At 35.9% G+C, this 24,043-nt stretch overlaps 1 protein-coding gene across 1 annotated transcript in view; it reads left to right on the top strand.

Annotated features, from left to right (window-relative positions):
• The window catches only part of CSMD1 (CUB and Sushi multiple domains 1), a 1,133,931-nt gene that overhangs the window by 1,047,341 nt on the left and 62,547 nt on the right, over positions 1–24,043 (top strand). Inside the window, exons 49-53 of the mRNA XM_058177365.1 lie at positions 6,282–6,470; positions 11,342–11,527; positions 15,505–15,699; positions 16,644–16,817; positions 20,850–21,023. Coding sequence (XP_058033348.1) covers positions 6,282–6,470; positions 11,342–11,527; positions 15,505–15,699; positions 16,644–16,817; positions 20,850–21,023 — 918 coding nt within the window. The remainder of the gene's footprint in view (positions 1–6,281; positions 6,471–11,341; positions 11,528–15,504; positions 15,700–16,643; positions 16,818–20,849; positions 21,024–24,043) is intronic.

The following is a 24,043-nucleotide window of genomic DNA, read 5'->3' on the forward strand; positions in this document are numbered from 1 at the left end:
GATAGATAGATAGATAGATAGATAGATAGATAGATAGATAGATAGATAGATAGATGGATGCAAGTGTGAACATCTTAGCATAATGTTAGTTTTTAGTTTAAAGGTAGACAAAATATCAGTTCAATTAATGAAAAGAAAACAATTTTCTCCACAGTACAACACAGAAAATTTAGTAGTACTTTATGAAATAGATACCATTTTTTCTATAAGAAAGCATACTATCTGAAAGCTAATTACAATTTTTAAGTTTGTGTATGGTTTAATGTATCCAAAGAAAATTGCAGACTGTCTCAGTGGATTGCAAATGAAAAGGGGGAAAAATATCACAAACAAGTCTATCAGTATTGTTCGTCTGACCATCTTTGTTAGCATTGCTGAACAAATAGCAAGCTAAATATCTTCAACAGGTTACTTTTTATACACTGCTCTGATTTTTAGCAGTAATAAGCTCTAACAAAGAAGAGTTATATAAGTGGATATATATATATTGTGTAGATTTTGGTCCTGAAATGGATTGTTTGTATATCAAATTCAAAAGATTTCATTTCTGTCTCCCTCTCCAAGGTGTCACTTTGGATATCATCATAGGCAGCTTATAAATTGAATGAATGAATGAATGAATGAATGAATGAATGAATGAATGAATGATCATTGATAGATTTATTTTCTTTCCAGAATTATTTTACAATTCTACTTTTATTAATATTATGTATAATTTTGATTGGTTATTCTACTGGAAAAGATATATTATCAGAATAATTCTGATTTTATATTTATAAGCAAGTATGTTGAGATGCTAATCCTGTAATGGCGTATATCCTGAGCTTCCTTTTTTCTGTAGCCACGACCTCACCCATGCCAGAGATGCCTAGCAAGGCAAGGCCTCTCTCTGCCTTTTAAATTGACGTGACGTTGACCTTCACAAAGCTCAGGAGAAAAACACTATTCTGAAAATGTTTTTTTAAAAGGATTTTATTGTATAGTTATCTTGTTCAAGGATTAGTTAAAAAGTACAAAATGTTCCTATGGAGGTTGAAAATTTGGAAAAGACATACGAAGCACTGTTAATTCCAAACTGCAAATGAATAATTTTTTAGAATACAAATGTCTAACTGTATGCATAAGGCAAGCAACTCAGTAGAATAGCTCAGTTTAAACTTTCTCCTGTTTCACAAACAGCATGACCTGAAAAGCTGCGTAGTTCTCTTCATGTCATGTAAGTTTTACATCAGATGCAAGAGAGACAGCAGGAGAAAGGAATAACAGCGAGCAGCAGGGTAAGCAATTGGGCTTGAATCTTAATAAGGAAAGTCAATAGCATAAAAAATGGGAAAGGAAATGGGGGGCCCAGAAAAGCTATTGATGCTATGGCAGCTGTGATGGAGCCAGCAGGCCACCACATAACTATCAGCCTATTGGAATGATTTACTGCCTCCCTGCTTTCCTCCTTGTTTCGACAAACGTGACTTTGCACAAGGTTTTACAAATAGCATATGTCCAGAATATTGTGTGGAATTTGTTGAAGTGCTCAGTGACAGAGTCTAAAATAAAAAAACATTGTTACAGAATTCAGTTGTGTTGTCACAAAATGTGATGAGAGATGCAAACAAGCTTCATGAAGGAAGAAAACGTTCAGGATATAGTTGTAACGGTATGCAGGAATGATCTTGGGAAACAGGAGGAAGAGCCACAGACTAGATGTCAGTTAGATAGGAGGCAGCTAAGTCTGCAGAAGGACTGGGTCCATGGAAAACATCTCAGAGGGGACCCTCCTTAGTTTCTTGGACTACAAGGGCAAAGGGGAAGAGACTTGCAAGGTTCTGTTCATGTGACCTTATAATAAGTTTAGAGCGAATACTTCTAGGCATCTTCAGTCTGTTACCTTACAAGGTTGACAACAATGCACCTGGTATGTTGTTTTGTTTTGTTTTTTTCATTTTAGTGATGGCACCTTTAATTGAGAGTGGACTCCTGGCAATTGCCTAGACTAGTTGGCAAGATTTGCAGTAGTATCTTCTGCATTGGCCTAAGAAGAAGGCATTGGCAACATTTACAGAAGTGGTTTGCAAATGCCTTCTTCTTTGGCTGAAAGAATCAGTGGCCCAAAGTCCCCTCTATGACTTTGTGCCTAAGGTAGGAATAGTACTCACAGTATGCTGGTATTTTTCTGACGAACTAAATAGATTAAAACTAAAATCAATATGTTAGTTTTACAGATATAAACTATTTAGGCACAAAGCCTAAAACAGAATGACTAAATTTCTGAAGCTGTCAATCTTCTAAAGCAGTACTATCAAACTCCCATGCCCATGCCCGGTTTAGCAAAGGGGAAAAAAGTCCTAATACATCACATGACGTGAGTTTGACCCTCCTGTTCTAAACTTTTTAGTTCTTTAGGTTTTAATGAAGAAGGTTTCAGTAGCAAGGAGAGCCACTTGATTTACTTCCTCCCACCATACTGTCCCAAACCACTTCACAGATACATTTATATGCCATAAACAACATTCTATATTCAATGCTTGAACACCATTTTAACATTACATTTTTACTCAGATCTTCACTCATGTTCTTATGTATTTTCAGAAATTTGTTAGAAAACACTTTTGCAAATATAGATGGACTGCATGTGTACTAAGGACTTCTGTTATTTAGGTGAAGGAAAGAATAAGCAATGGAGAAAGGGAAGATAAATATCAGGTTTCTAAGCATTCTGTGATGACCTTCCCAGTGGTATAGATGGAAATATATCAGGTTTCTCAACAGTAACCTGGCGGAAAGAAATGAAATATGAATGTTCACACTGAAAGCAAACAAGGAACAGCAAAATAGGCTATTTTCCATTGACCCAATGTCCCATTTAGGAAGTAGGATTATTGCGCACCTCACTCTGTTATTGAACTATACAATTTTTCACAGGAGTTTTTCACAGCAGTACCTGGAGATGCTGATACTGAAACAAAAACTTTCTTTAGAAAAAGCACTGTTTATCGTGCAGCTATGAATGTTCCAGGGGATTTGTTCAGGACTACTTGGATCTTTGTTCGCATATTCTAATTGATTTTGTAAGCCATCCACAATCACAGAAGTGAGATGGAAGGCAATATAAATTTACCACTAAATTTACAATTAAAATAAATAAAATAATAAATAAATAGCTACTCAATACATATTCAGAATTAACGATTGTAGAATACAGTGGCTCCAAACTAATTTTCTAATATCAATATTTTATTATTGAGAAGATATACTGATAGAAGAAAATATTTGTACCTTAGACTTGAATTGTAAGGTCCTTAGTGTTCTCTGAGTTTGGTTGTTTCTTGCAGATGTTTCATTACCACCCTAGATAACATCATCAGTGCACCGAGCAGATGTGTTTGAAAAATACGTTGACAATGCCTGGTGTTAAATCTTTAAAGCCATAGACAAGAGAGCAGGATTTCTTACGGTCAGAGATATATGCCATGTACCCCCTGTAGCATTTTATTGAAACAAATAATTTTATTCAGATTTTGAATAATGTTATTACAGTATTCAAATACTTGCATACTTTAGGATTGAATGTTTATTGGCATAAAATATCTTTTCTGTCTTAAATATACAATGTTAGATTTATGCATGGATGCTTTTATAACATAATGCTATGTATGTTTTCTAAAAGATGTATTTCTCTATGTACAGTCGCTGTTAAATTCTAAATAAAAATACGTAGAATTTCAATCTAAATTCAAATGCAGCATTTCCATAACAAATATCTGCATATAGAAATAGCAACATCAGAAAAATGTAAAGAAAAATTACCAGTCTAAATGATATAACCTTGACTGAAAATTTGACCATGCAACTGGTAGTAAGTGACATGAAAAGCTAATGTGGTAAACAGGAGAGGTTTTTAGTTTTCTGCTGGGTTGTTTACACTTTCTGTGGCAGCTTTTCTATAGAGATAGTGTCACTTCATTATTCAGGCAGTTACTGATTATTTTTTAGAACAGGCTTTTTCATATAAAAACTATGAAATGGGGAAAATTGGAAATGCCATTAACGCTTTGACAAAATTGTCAGATTAAAAAAATTAGAATTATTAGCAGAAGGGGGTCATCCACAATTTTCTTATTGAGAGATAAGTTTATTACAGTTTTTTAAGGTTCCTATCTTTTCAGTGCAAATGACTAAAAAGAAGCATATGATTAATGATTACTAAGAATAAAAAGACCATGGAAGAGAAAAGCTCAAACAACTCAGATTATAAATAGACTGAAATTAAAGTGGGCTCCTACAGCACTTCATTATTTATGGTAGCATTGATAAACCCCTACTAACACTATATGCTAATACATACAGTAAGAACATTACACAAAGAGACATCTTCACTTTTTAAAGTTATAAATATTATTATTTCCTGTATAATGTTTTAATAGATTCATTTTATCTCCACTCACCTGCAAGGTGGAGAATCAAAGGTGTGCATTAGGTGTTCCTTAAGGTCATGGATGTGTTTGCTTGGTTAAGAAAATATGGCTGTGTGTATAGAAAACAGAAATTTTGGCAGAACTGATAACAAAGTCATTCATTAGATAGTTTTCCAATTTTCCCATTTTCTAGTCATTTTTTTAAAGGCAATGGTCCTCTTAAAAGACATGAAAACACCTTTTATTTTATTCATTGAGCCTTTTTTCCTTCCCTATTGTCTTCTTCCCTGTGCATGCACAAATATTCCTGACTTCCATATTATATTTGGATGTCGTATACAATTTTGTTGTTGGGGAGGGAGGGGAGAAGCCATAGGGAAGGAACTGAAACTGAGCAATACCCCTTGAGTTGAATATGACATCGTAAATATATTCCCCTTGCATTTACCGAAGAGGTAACTAAAGCATTCATTTGCTTTACCAGTTATAGCTCTGTCTGGTGCTGTAGCCCTGGTGACATTACTTCACGCCTTAATCAGCATGAGGCTGGACAACTATAGTGCACTCAATCAGGTTGCCTTTGGAGACATCCGGGAAGCTGTAGTTGATGCAAAATGCAGCAGGCAAATTGTGATGAGAGACAACCCTGCCAATATAAAATAACACTTAATGTAGAATTGTGGCTAATACTTCCAGTGTCCAATTCAAAGTGCTTTGAATTTCTAAAGCTCTATATTGGACATTTCTGGAATACCTCAGGCAACACCTTGCCAAAACTGAGTTGTTTGGTGTGGTCATTGAGAGAATTGTTGAAAATCTCCCTCTCCCCCTGCCACAAAATAAACAGTGTGTGGGTATGAAGAGTGTGAAAAAGGAGAGGGGTGTGGGGAGGGGGGGAGGGGTGTTAGGCTATCAAGCCATTGGATCCTTCTGGCTATCTTTCTAAATTCATCAAAGTGTACTATTCTGAAGTCAAATATTGAAATATGACTAAAGATACTCCTTGTGCTGTCTGAAAATCTGAAAAGTTCATTGCCTTCCAGGGTCTCAATTACTTTTATTTCATCAACTGTTTTGTCTAATTGGCAAGGATTAGATTCAGGGTAGCAGTCTTGAAGACACATGTCAGATAATATTTGACCGGATTTTAGATTACTGGTTTATATTTGGAAAGTTTTGCTTTATACTAGACTAAAAAATTGTTCCAAGAATATGCTGTTCATTCTGCATTTTGTGATATGTCTTCATACTATGGTATATTTAATTATATTTGTGTGTTTTTAATTTCTTATGTCTTATATTACATTTGTAAGTTTTCCTGAGACACCAGGAACATTTTTAAACATTTTACTTTAAGAGGAAACAAATTACAATCCAATTTTTGAAAATGTATATCTTCTGCCTGTCTAGTAAACCTGGTGCATAGTGTAGTGGTTTATTCAGTACAACAACTGGGAAACAACTCATATAGATCTAATACATGCCTCAATACAGAATGAGACTTTATAGTGGGAGAAAACACTCCAGGACTACCCCAGTACTGAGTGTACATATCATTTGATATCATTTGATTAATGTCATCAAATGACATTGATTAATTACACGCAAGGATTTTAACAGCTTCAATATTTCCCTAAACAAATCTGTAATTAAAATTTAAAATTTAATAGTGGATTTAAATGCCTCTTGTCTGAAAGATACATTTCTTAAATAAAAAAAAATTCAGGTTTTAATCGCTAGACTGGAAATATAAGTGATGAGTTGAGTATCATTCTTTAAATGGTTTTGAAGGAAATTTAGATTTTAGGAGAGTTGTCTTCTGACTTTTTGGTAATATATTGCTTTTAATTTTATTACTTTGATTCTGTATAGCTCCATACTGTGGCTTAAATCATATTGTGAAGAATGGTGGAATTGTAAATAAAACCAAGGGCACAGTTGGCAGCATAATTCGCTACTATTGTAAGCCTGGATACAGGATAATTGGTCATAGCAATGCAACTTGCAGACATCACCCAAATGGCATGTATCAGTGGGATTCTCCTCCACCTCTTTGCCAAGGTAAGACTTAACTCTCTGTGTGAGTGTATGAGTGTGTAAACGTGTGTGTGTGTGTGTGTGTGTGTGTGTGTGTGTGTGTGAGAGAGAGAGAGAGAGAGAGAGAGAGAGAGAGAGAGAGAGAATTTTGGCATTTAGGAGCTGACAAATTTCTGATCCTGTTGTTCCAAGATAATTATGTATTGTACCATTTGAGTTTCTAAGCCAACAGAACACAAAGAGTTCTCTAGGGCATGCTACAAAAAGTATTCAGTTAATATGGCAACTGAAACAATGAAGAAGAAAAAGGGTTGCTTTACCAAATGTTCAAGCCATTATATCATTTCAAAAGCAATTCTAATCTTGAAATTTCTGCTTATAATATAAAATGAAAAAATTGCTTGCCAACTGTGCCAACAAATACGATTTCATGAGAAGTAAGCTTCCCTGGCAGCAGAAATTTATGAGTAAAATAGGTCAGGTGTTCAAAAAAAAAAAAAGGCACTAAAAGTTCAAGTCCGATGAGAAAACACAATTGATACAGTCGAAAAAGGCAAAATGGCTATACTAAAGGACTTAATGAAGATATGAAAACTGAGCGGACTTATATTGGATGGCCTGACCAAACATCTCTTCAATATCTTTGAGAAATCCTAGAGTGAAGTGTCAGCTGACTGCAGAAGGGCCAATGTTCACCCTATCTTCAAAAATGGAGAAAATAGGACCTATGTAACTCCAAATCAATGTAGGAAGTTTCTACAAAAGTCTGTAAAGTGAGTAATATGTATGCACCTTGAAAACAATACTGTCATTAGCAAAAGTGATTCTGGATTTGTCAAAAGCAAGTCTTGTTGGACTATTTAATTTCTTAATCCGATAATTTCCTTAATAGATTGCAGTAATGCTGTAGACATAATCCATTTTGATTTCAACAAAGCATTCAACAGGGTTTATCATGACGTTCTAATTAGCAACCTATGAAGTGTGAACTATATTGCATGTCAATCATGTAGATACACAACTAGTTAACAAAAACATGCTCAAAGCATTCTCATCAAAGACTCTTCATCAGTCTGGAGTCAAATACAGCAGACTGAAAAGTGAAGTTATAGGTTCAGTATTCTTCACTAGTTTTTACTGATGACTTGGATAAAGCCATAGACTTAGCAAATCTGTAGAAAACACAAAATATTAATAATAATATTAGCAGGACAGAAAGGCAGAATACGTTATCAGTCCCAACATTTAAAGATGTATGTATGGTGACACCATAAAAAAGAAATATCCTTTAGGGTGGAGGCTTCTTCTATATGTACCATCGTTCCCTCAAAAATTCAGTTGCTCTGCCACACAGCTGCTTGTCCGAAAGGCCCTAAAAACATGTTTTTGTCAGCAGGCCTAGGATTTTTATTATGTGGTAGATTTTTTAAATGTTGTAAGCGCCCAGGGTCATCTATGAATTAGTTGGGCAGCTATATAAATTTCTTAAATAAATACATTCTCTATACATTGGAGAATGAAAATGGAATGAACATTAGCAGAAACAAATACAGGTTTACTTAAGCAGTAAAAATCAAAGGCACAAGTATAGAATAGGAATACTATCCTAACTTGGCTTGTGAAAAAAATCTTAATTGCAAAGTTGTCTGCAAACTGAACATGAATAGCAATCCTGGAGTTATTATCATTTGTTCATCGACTGTTTAAAGCTAAAATTACATTGAATGAAGAGATTATGAATGCTCCTTGAAATTAGGGTCATTGCATTGCCCCTGCAGTCACATCAGCAAAATTTGGGTGCTTGGCAATCAGCTCACATTTATGATCGGTAGCAGCACCCCATGGTCATGTGATTATAGTTTCCAACCTTCTCTGCTGGCTTCCCACAAGCAAAGTCAATGGGAATTCATCAAAGAAGTCACAAGTCATTCAGGTAAGTTTCTCTCCTCCGCCCCGCCCCAACTCAATTGCATGCACCATATATTCCTTTCCCATTTACTTACTTACAACCACCAGTGCCCTCTTTCCTTGGGCCTTCCTGCACTTGCACACAGGCACGCACCCTACATCCTGTTTCCCTCCCTTCTTGACCTCACATCAAACTGCAGCAACCCCTTAACTCTTGTGTGACCTGTGCTGGGCCTCTGAGTTTCCTCCCCTTGCCATTATTCCCATGATCCTTACCTGGGGTTCTATCCTGCTGAACAATCTTGCGGTTACAATAGCAACTATGACTCCCCAGATTGCTATTGCTAAATATTGTAGTCATGTGATGTCACAAGCAGTGGCAATCCTAGTCCCAATTGCCATTATAACTCAAAGACTATCTGTAATTTCCCTCATCATAGCTACCTTATTTGAAATCTTCAGAATGCCTTATAATAAATGTTTCTCTTTTACAACCATCCCATTCAACTCCTCTTCCTCCTGCCTATACACCCAAGGCACAATTTTCCTCCTGCCACACTTGTCTCTTTAAATTTTCTCTCCTTTCTGCCACCTACCATAATCTGTAGCTATTACTTCTCTGGGAAGGTAGAAATAGCACTTTAGAACAAGAGTACATCCTCTTCTCATTCAGTCCTTATTGCCTGCCATCTTAAATTACCCAAAATGTAATTTCCATTTTTAATGTTAGGTAATCTAAGAGGCAGGATTGACATGGACTGAAAACTGTCTTGGCTTCCAATTCTGAAGGGTAGCTTACCTGTCACAGAACCTTGATAATGCCTGAACCTGCTGCAGATGATAATTATGCTAATAAGTGATGAAATTGAATCAAAATTTGAATTGTATTGGATGAGCCATACTTGACTCATACTTGACTTTCTTCCTGTTATATTTAAAGTACAGATTTTCACAGAATTATTTTGTTCCCAGCATTTTTAGGAAGCAACTTTGTTCTGTCCTAGAATACTAACCAGTCTCTTGAAACTGATCAGCATAGACTTGTTTTATACTTTTGTGGATTTTTCCCCAGAGCAAACAATTTCATTATGTATGAAGCTGTAGTATTGATTCCTCTGGTATAACTTGTAATTAAGCACCATGATTGTACTATAAACAGTGATTGGAATCTAATGTGCCTCTGTTCATTATTATAAAAAAATCATGTAGTTCCTTACTCTGCCTGTATTATAACAGTTTGAATTTTCATAGGCACACATCTCTAGTTGCTTGGGTTAAACTGGCTAGATCAAAAGCACTTTTTTTTAAAAAAAAAATCTCATCTGGTCAAGTGACAGCTAATAATCATTTTACTGTAGCACAAAGGATTTACTCTCTTCCAAGGTATTATAATTTATTGTTACTGCTGTTACTTTTAAAAACTGCAGAAACTGCAGAGCTTACAGTTCATTTGGAATAATTATATCTGAAGAAAATAACAATGGTTATTCAATCTATATTTAAAAGATTATTTATTTTAATGTTTTCAAATATTTAATTGAATATAGAGTAATCCTTAGTGCTAATCTACTAAAATCAGTAGATTTAAATTTCTCCTGGCTAAATAAAGTTTAACTAATTTTAATGACACTAAGTCTGGTTCTAAACCATTAAGAATAAATACATAGTGTTATATACACAGATTGCAGAACAAATTATACATCAAAGTTTGTAAAAATTGTAAAATAGTAATATTTTTATCTTATTCATATAAGTTCCATTGACTAATTTGCTACATTATTGTGTCATAATGTTTCAAAGTACAATAATAGTATAGGTAGTCCTCATTTAGTGACTGTTTCATTTAGTGACCATTTGCAATTACAATATAACAATGGTGTCTTGTACACAGTCCCATTGCTGAACTGTGTATATAACACCATGAGATATTCTATGCATTTTATTCTTAATGGTTTGATGAAGAAAAAATAACATTACAACCAATTCTCACATATATATAGAACTCTTCCTAAGAGGTCTGTAAGGGGCATGCTTAAGAGCACCAGTGTGCCTACCATCCCTGTCCTAATGTTCCCTTTAGTTGTATTCATTTATGTATTCAATTCATGCTTATACTTATATATATTATTTAATATGTATTTGACAAAATAAATAAATACATACATACATAAATAAGACCTTCATAGGTCTGTAAAGCAAAGGAAACCTTAAACAAGATAATAAACACAGTCACGGTTTTACTTAGTGATCACTTCACTTAACCAAGTTACTGGTCCCAAATTATGGTGGCTAAATGAGGACCACCTGTAGTAGAGAAAAGGGTACAGCCACTTCAGAAATGGTTTCTAAGTTTTATATACGGGCCACAAATGGTAACTTTTAAACAAAGAGAATGTCAAGCACCGGGGAAATCAGGAGATTCAGGCAGTTCGAATGAGTATAAAGATTTAATGCAAGCTTAAGCTTTCTATAAAAATCTGACCAACTAATGGTCAAAGGAAATGAGCGGGAGATAAGAAAGTCATTCAAGATGAGATGGACTTAGATTTCTTGAGGGCACACAGGGGCTTGTGACTTACGATGTGTTTGATCTCTCCCTTGGGCTCAGCCCGGTCACCTCCTACAATAGGGAATAATGTAAGTCAAGTTCATGGGAAAAACTACGAAAAATATATTTAAAAATAAATCAAGGAAGTCAGGATTGGTTAACACATTTCACTTAACATAATAGAAGCAGGAAAACAGGAAAAAACAGGGTGAAAAACTATGGAATATAGAGTACAAAAATTGTACTAGTTGTGGTAATGGTATATCTTTTCAAAATATCCTAGTTGTTCTATCAGATTTTGCACAACTATTAAAGGTATTTTTTTCAGCAGCATTATGAAGCCTGTAACATACATATTGGGGGTTTTTATCTACAGAAGTAAAGAATCATACCTATGATAACCTTCTGAGTCTTTTTTCCCCTTAATCCCCCTTTTCAGCTGTATCCTGTGGTATTCCAGAATCTCCTGGAAATGGTTCAGTTTGGGGTAATGAATTTATTTTGGGCAGCAGAGTGATATATGAATGTAACGAAGGCTTCAAGCTAGAATCTAGTCAACAAGCAACAGCAGTGTGTCAAGAAGATGGATTGTGGAGTAATAAAGGAAGACCACCTGTCTGTAAACGTAAGTATGGATTTTTTTTATGGAAACAGTACAGTGTTGTAGAGTAAGCTTTAGTTTATGTTTCTGACTGTTCACAACAATATTTTAGCCTATTCTAATGACTTCCCCTAAAGCAGCATAGAGCCACTGAATCAGTCGGATGGGTGGCATAAAAATGTAATAAATAAAACTAAATAAATTTCTATATCTTATTTAGTACTCTTTAGCAAAGAATTAATTTATTCCCAAGTTAGTAGAAAATTAGCTAGATAATACATTTCTCATGCCTCTTTCTCCCTTCAGATAACCTTACTTCAGTGATAATCAGTGAATATTAACCCACTGAAATTGAAAACATAAATTTGATATATCACAACTACTCTATTTCATTTTTTAACAAAATTGAGACTGCAATTATGATGTTCTTCTTTCCTGTTTACTTGCTTACATTGATCTACTTCATAACCAACTGTACTTTGGAACCTTTGCCTTCTGAATTTCCTACACATTGGGAACCCTATTAATTTCCTTTGGAAGTATTCTTTGAATGTGCAATCCTTAAACGTCGGAATTGGCATCCTGGTAGGATGAACGAGTGCCCACTGATACTTCCCCCTTTGCATTCTGCTTAGATAGATTACAGTGACAAAGCTGATACCACCAACCTTTCTTCCTGTAGTGTTTCTGAAATCCTGATATAGCAGAGGAATCACATTGGCACAGTCTCTTTTTTTCATGCAGGCTTACATGCTGCCTATTTTATTGGATGAAGTTATAGTTCATCCAATAAAATAATAACTATTTAATAACTATTTTTATGCAATCCTGAAAACAAACTTATTCCCTGATGTTATCGTCAGATATTTCTATTCTGCATATTGTATAAAACACTTTTGTCCTTATTTTGTCTTTTAGCAAGGCAAACCTTGCCAATTTCAGCTGATGATAAAATTGCATCCCTTTCTTGTTTTCCTGTAGAAACAGATCATTATCAATCAAACTGTGTACTGTATGCTAAGCGAAGAGTGGATATCAGCAAATATGTTATAACATCTGCTAAATATTCCTTATACCAGAAAATAATATCAAACATTATATACTGAACATCTGTGTAAAAACCTGAGTCTCTCCTGTACTACACGTCTATGTCATATCAACTCAGTTTTTATTATGCTGTTATTGTTTACCATTCTATAAATTTCTTGAAACAAATTTGGTACAAAATAATTTGTCATGAAAATGACTGCCTGAGGGCTTCTTGATTGGAGTTGAAAGGCGAAAGGGAAGCACTATGCTCTCTCCCATATTGGGGCAGACCTGGTGCTTTGATAGAAAAAAAAACATATATTTTATAAATATAAATAGAATTACTTTGATACAAACACACACACACACACACACACACACACACACACACACACACACATACATACATACATTGGCTTCCAAAAGTTTGGAAGCAGACATGTAGCAAACTAATTCTATTTATATTTAATTCTATTCCAAAAAAGAAATTAGCATAAACGATAGTTTATGATAGGTTTCTAAGTATATTAATTTTCAGAAAACAGCAGTAAAATGACACATGGTGTTTTTTTGCCTGGGAGAAACAGAAAAATTATTGGGTTGTGTTTTTTTTTCCAGGGGCCTCCAGTGTGAAAAAATGGAGACAAAGAGACAGGTTCCTAATAATGAACCATTAATGAAAAATCACTTTTATAATACATTGTGACTTTTATTTGATAAAAATATGGGCACAATTTGGGATCTACATGAGACATGCAGCATTGCAGCAAGAAGGAAAGCAGCAGAAAATAGCCTTTGTTAAACGTTATTACACCATAATGCTGGAGTTTTTAATATCATTAATTAAGTCATAAAATTACATCATCAGTTCTGACAAGATAGCAAAGCAAATTTCTAGTGAAACCTCTAGAAATTATAGAATGATATGTATTTCCAAGATTTTAAAAAAAATCAGGATTGAATCCATATATTCATGTATATGAATATAGAAAAGCAATCTCATTCTAGTGATATGATGTGTAATCATGATGAAAGTACTACTGTATACACTTGGTGCACTATACATGAACATAGACATCAATTCATAAGAATGTCAGCAGAAATAAATCAGCATAGAAAAAGGACAGGGTTTTTTCTCTCTCTTCGTGTAGATGAATTTGACATTCCTGAATCAGATCCCATGTGTAAAAATAGTGTCAGTGATGTCTGAGATGTACAAAAGAAAGACTGATAGATATCTAAGTAATTTGCTCTAAATGTGGCCTCTATGCAACAGTTTGTATTTTAATTCAAGAATTTAAGTAGTTCTGATAAATCAGAAGAATATTAAAAGATAACAATGCACAGAGAACTTTCTAGTGTCGCAAGTATCTGTGAACAGTGCTTTATATTAATTATTATGATTTAGTCTTTTTATTCTTCCCTTATTTTTAATTTTTCTACCATGCAAAGAGCATGTAAGAGATAAGGTCACACTAATAATGTTGTGCTAGTCACATTTCCCAGAGAAGCACACCTTACGCAGTCATCATGAAGATAAAAATATAGAAGAACCATTTTTTCCCATTCTGAGGTAAAAAAGTGGGATAACTATAAAATTTTTAAAATAGACCTATTAGCACTGTAAGATGATTCTTTGTCCAAAAATGTACGATCACTTCAGTATAGTAAAAGGGGAAAATGAATATTCTGCATAAGGATATTGCAGTATTCTTCATTTTAGGCATGCAATAGGATGAGGTGACACTCTATACAGTAAATATAATTTGACTGACATTTCTTCAGCTAAAAAACTCCTGGATTAGGCTCTGCGTCCTTAATAGGCTTTTTGGTCAATGATTGACAGTGAAAACCCCCCAAAAGGGAAAAAAATCCAATGGCACCTGGAAAGCTCAAATACCTGACTTGAAGACTTTTTTCCGTTTCTGCTCTTGGAGTGGTTAGAAAAGAGAGATTTATTTTATTTTATTTTATTTTATTTTATTTGCAAAAGAGAAGATGATAGGCCACTTGTTTTTACTTATTTGATGGTTACACTGTCATAATTAAAATAAAACCTCAGTAGTTCATAGATATCAATAGAAATACAGTAAAACATCCACAGTAAAATAATAGAAGAGCAATTTATCAAAAACAGCCATGCAGTAATTAATCAGTGAAATAGTGTCAGTTCATCTCCCAGCAAAGGTTCTTCAAAATCCATTTTCATTTCAATCTTTCCTTTTTTTATCCTCCTTAGGATACTTTATCACATTCACAATTTTCATAGGAACCTTTTTCCCTCTGTCTCTGAATGCTCTTCTGTTCATCAGCTTCTGTGCCATCATTATGCTTTGTTTATCTCCATATTTACAGACATATGAACCTTAATCCCACATTTCTTCAGTGTAAAAATGAAATAGTGATGACGTGTGCCCCATTCTATCAGAAAGATAAGGTTTGAGATTCAAATTGGTACAAAGAACTGAATAGATTATATTTAAAAAAACATTTTAAAGGAATTGCCATGCAGTTTAAAATTTTATGAGATAAACGCATTGTTAAAAATCGCAGCTGCATTACTCATTAGACAGGAACTTACTCTTTTCTATAGGCTCCACTGAATATAGACTAAATTTGGCCATGATCCTAAACATACTACAATATGCATCAAAGGACAATACTGCTTCATCACAGCATGTTTTAAATTTTAAAACGAGCAATTATTTCTAAAAAACATTGCAAGAATCGCAATATGTATGATTTCCCATGTCTAAACTTAAAAGCAGTTTCCCCTATTAGTATTTTTTTTTAAAAAAAGAAACATGATGGATACTATAACATGCAGCTGAATGTTTATAGCATGCTCAATTTCACAAGGAAAAATCTAATGGCATCCAGGTAATGATTCCTCTTCTGAGAAAAAAACCCAAAAAAAACACCAAAAAACCCAAACCCAACAACCCTAATGCAGGACTTTTCTTCTTTCACAGCTGTGATTTGCCTCAGCATTGAAAGTCGGCTTTCAGAACATGTCATCTGGAGGCTGATTTCTGGGTCAGTGAATGAGTTTGGAGCACAAATCATGTTGAGCTGCAGCCCTGGTTATTGTTTAGAGGGGCAGAGACTCATCATGTGTACAGCTAACGGAACTTGGAGCGATACTAATGAGAGACCAATGTGTAAAGGTAAGAAATCTTTATTCACATATTGTTCAGTTCCAGGGAAGGGCTCTATTTACCTTTACTACCGGTTCGTATTGTGCCCGCACGAGCAGAAGAGTTTTGATGAAGTTTGGGTCAGTGGGCGGAGCCTCCCACTGGTTTTACTACCAGCTCTATAGAACCAGGGGTAACCCACCACTGTTCAATTCTGTTTAAAGATAATTATCACCATTAATTCATGACAATTCTAATATTTTGAAAATCTTGCTGTAGATAGATGATAGGTAGGTAATTAAGCAGGTAAATGATAGATGATAGATAGATAGATAGATAGATAGATAGATAGATAGATAGATAGATAGATAGATAGATATCACATTGTTCAGTAACCTCTAATGATGAATGCAGTTTTTAAAAATGGAAATGCCTGTATTAGTACATGTAAATTAAAAACCCTATTGAGAACCCCATATATACATATATTTATCAATTCCTAGCACTTTCAGTGGAAAAAGTATCAGTTTTCAGCTTCTGGATGTTGTAAGGAGGACAAATAATGATCAGTTTTCATTCATTAAACAAACAGGAGAAAAAAAACAAATTTTGGATGTTCATATCAAGACTTTAGTTCTCAAGCAGAGTCTCTCTATTTTTACGTTTAGTGCAAGCTGCACTAATTTTTTTGTTAAATCAAACCATGCAAATTTCATAAATACATATATGATTTTATAACTGTCTTTTTAAATAAATGGTTAGTTCAAATTTTGCTATATTGAATACTGTGGTAATGCTCTTTAATTCACTTTTTCTTTCTAGCTCCAATAAAAAAATGGAAATTTCAGAGTGTTCCAAAGTTGTTTTTTGTTTGTTTGCTTAAGATTTCCAAATGCATCCAGGTCTGGTCCCAATGTTAATTTATGAGCTTCTTGTTGCTGCCATGCTGCAATTACTTTATTTTCCCTTTTCAGTTATTTCTTGTGGAAGTCTTCGGTCTCCACCAAATGGGAATAAGATTGGGACTATGACAATTTATGGAGCTACAGCAATCTTTACCTGTAACACTGGATATACACTTGTTGGGTCTCATGTGAGAGAATGCTTAGCAAATGGACTTTGGAGTGGAACTGAAACACAGTGTCTTGGTAAATATTTATAAAGAGTTGGATTATAATATTTGAAAAATGAAACATTTTGGCCAAAGGATGTTTTTCCATATTTAACTTTTTTTAAGGAAGTGATGTTTCCATTAAAATTTGGGATTTATCACCATGTGGACTTTTTGTTTTGTTTTTAGCCACTGAGCTTAAAGCAATGAGTTCCTTAAGAAAAATAGCAGACATTTCTCAAAAATTTTCAAATAATTCATAAATAGCAAGGTCCTTGGCCACAATACAATTAATGACCAAATAATATTGAATAAACTTCATGGCTTCAACACCAGCAGTTAATGAATTTTATGATCAAGGCATTTTGCAAAAATAATTTAAAAAGTAGAATAGATATTAAGGGCCTCAGAATATACAGAAGTATTTATTTACCAATATAGAGGCTCCCCAACTCAGATGACTATGCAGGGATTACTTTAACAAGAAAAAACAATTTAAAAGGAAACAGAGCATAAGCACTCAAGAGATACATTCTAAACAATACAACAATTTATAGGGCTACCAGTCTGCCCCAAACCCTCAGAAAAGAGTTTTCCATGACTTTCTGACCATCATCAAGGTGGAAGCCATATGAATTTGGGTGTGGAGGGGAGGAGAACAAGATGATACTGTCCCGGAGGGCAGGTGTTGTAACAGAGAAGGCAAGTTTCTCCTAAATAAGAGATCTGAAGTGTGCCCACTCTCTCAATCTCTCTGGTTATGCAGAAAAAAATTAGAGACCTGCAATGTAGCCTGACTGTTTCCTCCCATCCAGACATGCATAGCCTCCAGGCACTGGGGCAAGGTAAAGAACCACCTTGGAGAAGCTGTGCGTAAAAAGTTACAGAAAGAAAAGCAGGCATGAGACTTGGAAGCAGAGAAAGTGTGAAACAAATCTCAGGCTGGTTCCACCTTAATTCAGTAGACCATATACTAACGATTACTGAACCTAAACCAACTGTTAAGCTCATTCTGCAGATCCATAGTGTTAAACAAAAAAAAGGGACATTGAGTCCTGAATCCTACCATAAGGATATTATGATCAATAGTGCTGAAAGCTAGTAAGAGATTCAAGAGCAGTAGGATGGATGCACCATTCCCATCCTGTCCCATCAAAACTCATTGATAAGTATGACTAATGTTGTCTCCATAGTGTTTCCTGGCCTGAAACCAGATGAAAAGAGATCTACATATCTTTTCTTCCGGTATTCTTTGGATATGTTGTTCAACCAGCTTCTCAACAATCTTCCCCCAAAAGTGTGAAGTTTGGAGACTAGACAGAAATTCATCCAGTGATGGCTTCTTAGACCTGTCATTTTCATCTACTTGGGGTTATCTGTCCCTATTTTATAATCCCAAAGCATCTATAGCCAATTTTCTGTTTATCATGACTAACACTACTGCTCCTTGAGACTGGAGATGAATTCATTAAGCCTCTGTGAAAGAAAATGTATCTATTACCTACTGTGATCTCAAATACTGGAAAAAGTATACACACACACACACACACACACACACACACACATTAACCTATTGATTTGTCATCTCATGATATAGATTTTTGAAGAAAGAGTTTCAACAGATAATCATGAAATATAGGCTTATTACATGATCAAGTTAGGATTAAAAATATTGATTGCGTTATTAGTTAAAAGATAAAATCCAGTGTTATAACTCTCTAGTTCAAGTTGGGTTCATTCCTAAAAGAAATTTAGCAAATCCAATTACGAGGCCATAATGCTACTTGTTCTAAATATAGTCTGCTAAATTGGAGGTTGTGGAAAAGACTGAAATTCTGCTGCTAATGAATGGAGGAGGTTTGTGTGTTTATCTGGTGCCATGCATCTATCTGCAGTGCTGTATAGTTCTCTGCTTTCATTGAAGCTTGAAGGAAGGCCTGAAATACAATAAAACTTCACTAGCTTTGAACCTCACTGAGTAGAAAATATATTTTCCAAGCCAATTATTATTGGAAATAGAATTTGGAAGTGAATTAATTTCCCTAACTAATCAGTTCTATTCACTTGCAAAGCAAAACAGCTTCAATGGATCACTTATGATTATTTTTTTTTTTAAAAAAAGGGGCATCAAGCAAAGATGTTAATTCTTAATTTATCTGGATTTATTATGGATGAATTAGTAGTTTCTATCAAAGGGTACTACACAAAATAAACAAGGCACAGAGAAAAGTGTCTGGTTATTTTAATCATTGAAGCTGGCATCTTCTAAAATCTGTACATTATAATATCATAGTAACTGAAATTCACCACAAAATTCTTTAATGTCAGAATGTCAGTTTAAATGTTCATTTCCAATTTGAATTTCATAAATCAGTGATTTGTCATTGTGATAGGCATATTATAACTAAATGGCTGATTTTTTAAATGCTGCCCTTTTAAAAAATACTAATGTACTATGAAAAATTAATGATAGTCGTCACAGTTTAATTCAAGCATGTGCATCCCAGAATAGCTGCATAGATTTCATAGCTTAATCTCTTTCTCTCTGGACCAATAGAATCCATTTGTAGGTATCATGCGAAAAATGAAAAAAACAGTGACTTGTTTTTATATATTATGTCATGCAAACATACTAATTACAGTTAACAAAATAGTTCACAAAATACTTTCCTTTCTTTTTTTTTAACACCCCCCCCCCAATGTTTTATCAGTGTGGATTAGTGGTGAGGGGAAGGGAGTTGGAATAAGGGATTCCTGTGCTAATTACAATATCAATTAATCCAGAACTCCAAAACCTAGGAAGTAATCCAGATCTTATAAGTCACCTCATTTTATTTTTAAATTTCTGCTCTCTTTTTCCTACATTCTAAGATTGGCTGCATTATTCAGTTCCCCCTCTTGCTAACTTTCTATATTGTCTTTGAAGCTCAACAGTCTTCACTCAAAAGAATAATAAATTTCAATTAACAGATTCATTTTTATATTATGGTAAAATCATGTATGATGTTTATGATATGTAAAAGGCAATGTATTTTTGCAGATATCTAGAAAAGAGAATTGCAATAGTATATGATTTTGGTTAAGGTATAATGTCATATAAAATAACTGCTGGCCTTAAGCGGATAGTTTTTTATGTCCCCTGAAAGCATTGTTTATATGTAGACTGCTTGAAATACTTAAGGTGTAATTTGGCTTAATTAAAATTTACATAACTTTTGCTGTATTGGCTTTGCTTCTTGAATCCCTTGACTATTTAAATGTTTAATCCCATCAAATTCAAACTGAGAGGAAATTAGTGAATCTACCAAATGCTATGATGTGTAACTGAAATGAATCAATTTGCTAATGGATATGCTTCCTAACTTTTCTTTTTCAGATTAAAATATATTTTGATTTAGCTTAATCCTGAATGAAGATTTAAATCTAGTATAGAAATACTAGATTTAAAACAATTTAAATGTCTTGTGTCTTGCTTCCATAAAGCTATATGTTGGGAGGCATATGATTGTTAATTTCCATACAGGTTTACTTTTTCTTTTTCCAAATTGGTCCCTTTCCAAAGAACATAGATTAGTGGCTAATGGGTTGTGGAACAATAGGAAAATAGGAAAATCAAGATTAAAGTCCATCTCCAGCCTTGGAAGCTCACTTAATATCTTTGGGCCAATCAATCTTTCACAGGTAAACCATTCTATGATAGAAAATTAAAGGAAAAGTGTTATTTATACCTCCTTGAGTTTCTTAAGGAAGGGCAAGGTATAAATAGATATTCGAAGTGGATTTTACAAATTTCCTTGTTGCTAAACAAGATTAGTCTTAACTATCTATATAAAGTTACCAAACCTTTTTTTTTTAATGATAAATGCATATTGGTAAAGGAAAAACGTTGTAAATGAAGAACTAAATAACACATCACCAACATTTTCAGTTTGGTAGATTTATTGAACAGTGAAGAGGACAAGACTGCCTTTTTATTTAATACTGTTATCAATTTCTGTGTGGCTTTTACATCTGTGTCTCAGCATGTGTGCAAATTTATTGTTTCTTTTTTATTTATTTCTTATTTTAGCTGGACACTGTGGTTCTCCAGATCCAATTGTAAACGGTCACATTAGTGGTGATGGTTTCAGTTACCGTGATACTGTGGTCTACCAATGCAATCCTGGTTTTCGACTTGTTGGCACATCTGTTCGCATATGCTTACAAGATCACAAGTGGTCTGGGCAAACTCCGGTTTGTGTCCGTAAGTGATACTTTTCATCTGATACGTCCTAAGCACATAGCTAGGTAACAATGATAAGATATAATCCTTTGCATAGAAATGAGGGTCGCATGTGCAAGAGGAAGCACTGATACGATTATACTTCATGGATGCAATAATATTCATTGATAGCTACTGCTTCTGTTTCATAGGCCTAGCATAGAAGTGTTTTCATCTCTCATATAAGACTGTGCCATGAAAACTCAGTCCCCACACTGTTCTGCAAGCAATTCCATAATACATCATTGACCTGCTAATGTATTTGACATAGGTCAAAATATAATAAAGAAAGTCAAGAAGCCCTGATATTATTTCGGCTCTATTATATTAATTTCAAATAAAAAAGCCAGTTCAAATCTTAAGTTGCATGTGCCCTCTTTAATATCCCCATCACTCCTTCCTTAGACTATATAGGAATAATAGGACATACAGGTAATCCTCAATTTATAACAGGTCTGTTTGAAATTAATTTAGCGACTGTTTGAAGTTACTTACAACTTGCAGTCACATGACAGAGATTTATGTTTTTTTGCTGGAAGCTGACATTTACTTCCAGTTTCTGACAATAAATGTCCATTGCAGACAATGGATTTGCTTACAATCATTGTGTTCACTTTATGACCATTGTGTTCACTTAACAATCACCACAAAAAAGTCATAAAATTAGGCATGATCACATGATGACAACGCACTTAATGACCAGCACAATTTATGACCATAATTCTGGCTCAATGATGGTTGTAAGTGTAGGACTATCTGTAACAACTCAAGACAGAGGAAAAGAGAAGACTTTTAACTTTTAGGTGAACGTTACATATAAACAGTTTATAAGTTGTAAATTCTTTGTTGAAATGTTCCATATTCACAGTGTCTAAAAGAATTATTTTACAGGGTGATAAGTCTGAACGATAGATACATTTGACAGAATATAATTCATATTTAATATGTAGCTGTTAAAGTAAGCTTACTTTAAGAATTTGATATTTATTTCTCATCGTGAAAATGCATAATCATCTGATTTGAAAGTTATTACTTTATTCAAAGTATTTAATGCAGCTGCATAGATTTGGCAAGTTGATATGGGGTATATCAGGTGATATGAGTGGATGAATGATCTGGAACTGGGTGATATAGTCGTTGAACCTTTGTCATGGTCGGATCATTCTCTCCTTCGTCTGGACTTTCAGACCGCTACCCGACACCGCTGTTCTGTTTCCCTCCCCCAATACTCCCAACAAAGAGTCAGTCAAAGGCCTTCTCTTCTACTTTATTTACATAGATAAATGTCCTGGCCACGTCTACTCACGGGCCTGCCAAGTCTCTGGAGATAACGAGGAAATTATAGATAAGGCCAGAATTACTCACGAATATATTCTTCCCTCCATTGATACAGTTTGCCTGCGCAAATTCATTGCTTTGTCCAAGACAAAAAACCAGGAAGTCCCGCCTCCTATTTATAGTCTCTGCAGATGTCACTGCATGACCATCATTCCTTGGCTTTGTCCCAACACTTCCTCTGCTGCGCGCGCCGGTCACGTCTGCGCAGTCTTGCATCACTCCAAAACTGTTCTTGGGGCGTTGCCACATCAGAAGAAGGCTCGGGGGAATCAGGCCTTGCCGGCCCCTCCTCCTCCCTTTGAGTGGGTGCCAGGGAGGGAGAGGACCCAAGAGAAGCAGGCCTTGCCAGATCTTCTCCCTCACTTTCTGAATCATCCGAGTCCAGGAGTCTCGGTCCAGGAACCTGAGTCACAACACTATCCCTTACTGCAGGGCCCTTCCCCCGGGGCTGACGATCGGGATGCGGTCGGGCTGGGTTCTGCTCATGGAAGGCCTGCACCAGGTCAGGGGCATGAACGTCGGAGGCATCTACCCAGGAGAAATCAGTCCCGTATCCCTTCCACGCGATCAAATATTGGAAATGACCCTTCAGCCAGCAGGAGTCTCATACGCTATGGACTTCGTATTCCTCCGACCCGTCCTTGGTGACAGTGACGGGTGCTGTTGGGCACCGAAGGGGATTCGGTGTGGCCTCAGGAACCAGAAAGGACCGGTGAAAGACGGGGTGGATCCGCATGGATCGTGGCAGGGTCAGTCGGTAGGCTACCGGGTTGATGACTGCCTCGACAGGGAACGGGCCGATGAATCGGTGGTCCAACTTCTTTACCGGGCGGTCGGATGGGAGGTATTTGGTGGAGAGCCACACCTGGTCTCCGACCGCCAGCGGGGGCGTTGCCCGTCGGGAGCGGTCGGCGGACCGTTTGTAGTCCTCCTTTGCCCGATCCAGCTGCTGACGTACCAACTGTTGGACCGTATACAATTCCGTCAGGAAGGTCTGCGTTTCGGGAACAGGAGAGTCCAGTGGTGCCAGAGGGAAGAGCCGCGGATGGTACCTCACATTGGCAAAGAACGGGGTCATCTGAGTAGAGGTGTGCTGAGAGTTGTTAAAAGCAAACTCCACCAGGGACAGGTAATCGGCCCAGTTGTCCTGTTGCTGGTTCATGAAGCAACGGAGATACTGTTCCAGGATACCGATGACCTTCTCTGTACCCCCATTGGTCTCCAGATGGTGCGATGACGACAGACACACCTGCACCTGCAACGCAGCCATCAGGCTCTTCCAGAAGCGAGCTGTGAACTGAACTCCGTGGTCCGAAACCACCCTGTCCGGTAGACCATGGAGGCGGAAGATGTGCTGCAGGAAGAGACGGGCCGTTTTTGTGGCTGTGGGCAGTCCGCATGGGATGAAGTGTGCCATCTTGGTGAGCATGTCCACCACCACCAGCACTGTGGTGAACCCAGAAGACGACGGCAGGTCCATCAGGAAGTCCATGGAGATCGCCCCCCAGGGTCTGTCGGGTGTCGGCAAGGGCTGGAGGAGCCCGGGAGGGGCCCCCGTGGTGGTCTTGGCTTACCGGCATGGTACGCAGGATGTCACATAGGCATGTACATCATGCTGCACTCGAGGCCACCAAAAGGTCCGTGTCACCAGGTGGAGGGTCTTG

This window comes from Ahaetulla prasina, chromosome 1 (assembly GCF_028640845.1).
Source record: "Ahaetulla prasina isolate Xishuangbanna chromosome 1, ASM2864084v1, whole genome shotgun sequence".
NCBI lineage: Eukaryota > Metazoa > Chordata > Lepidosauria > Squamata > Colubridae > Ahaetulla > Ahaetulla prasina.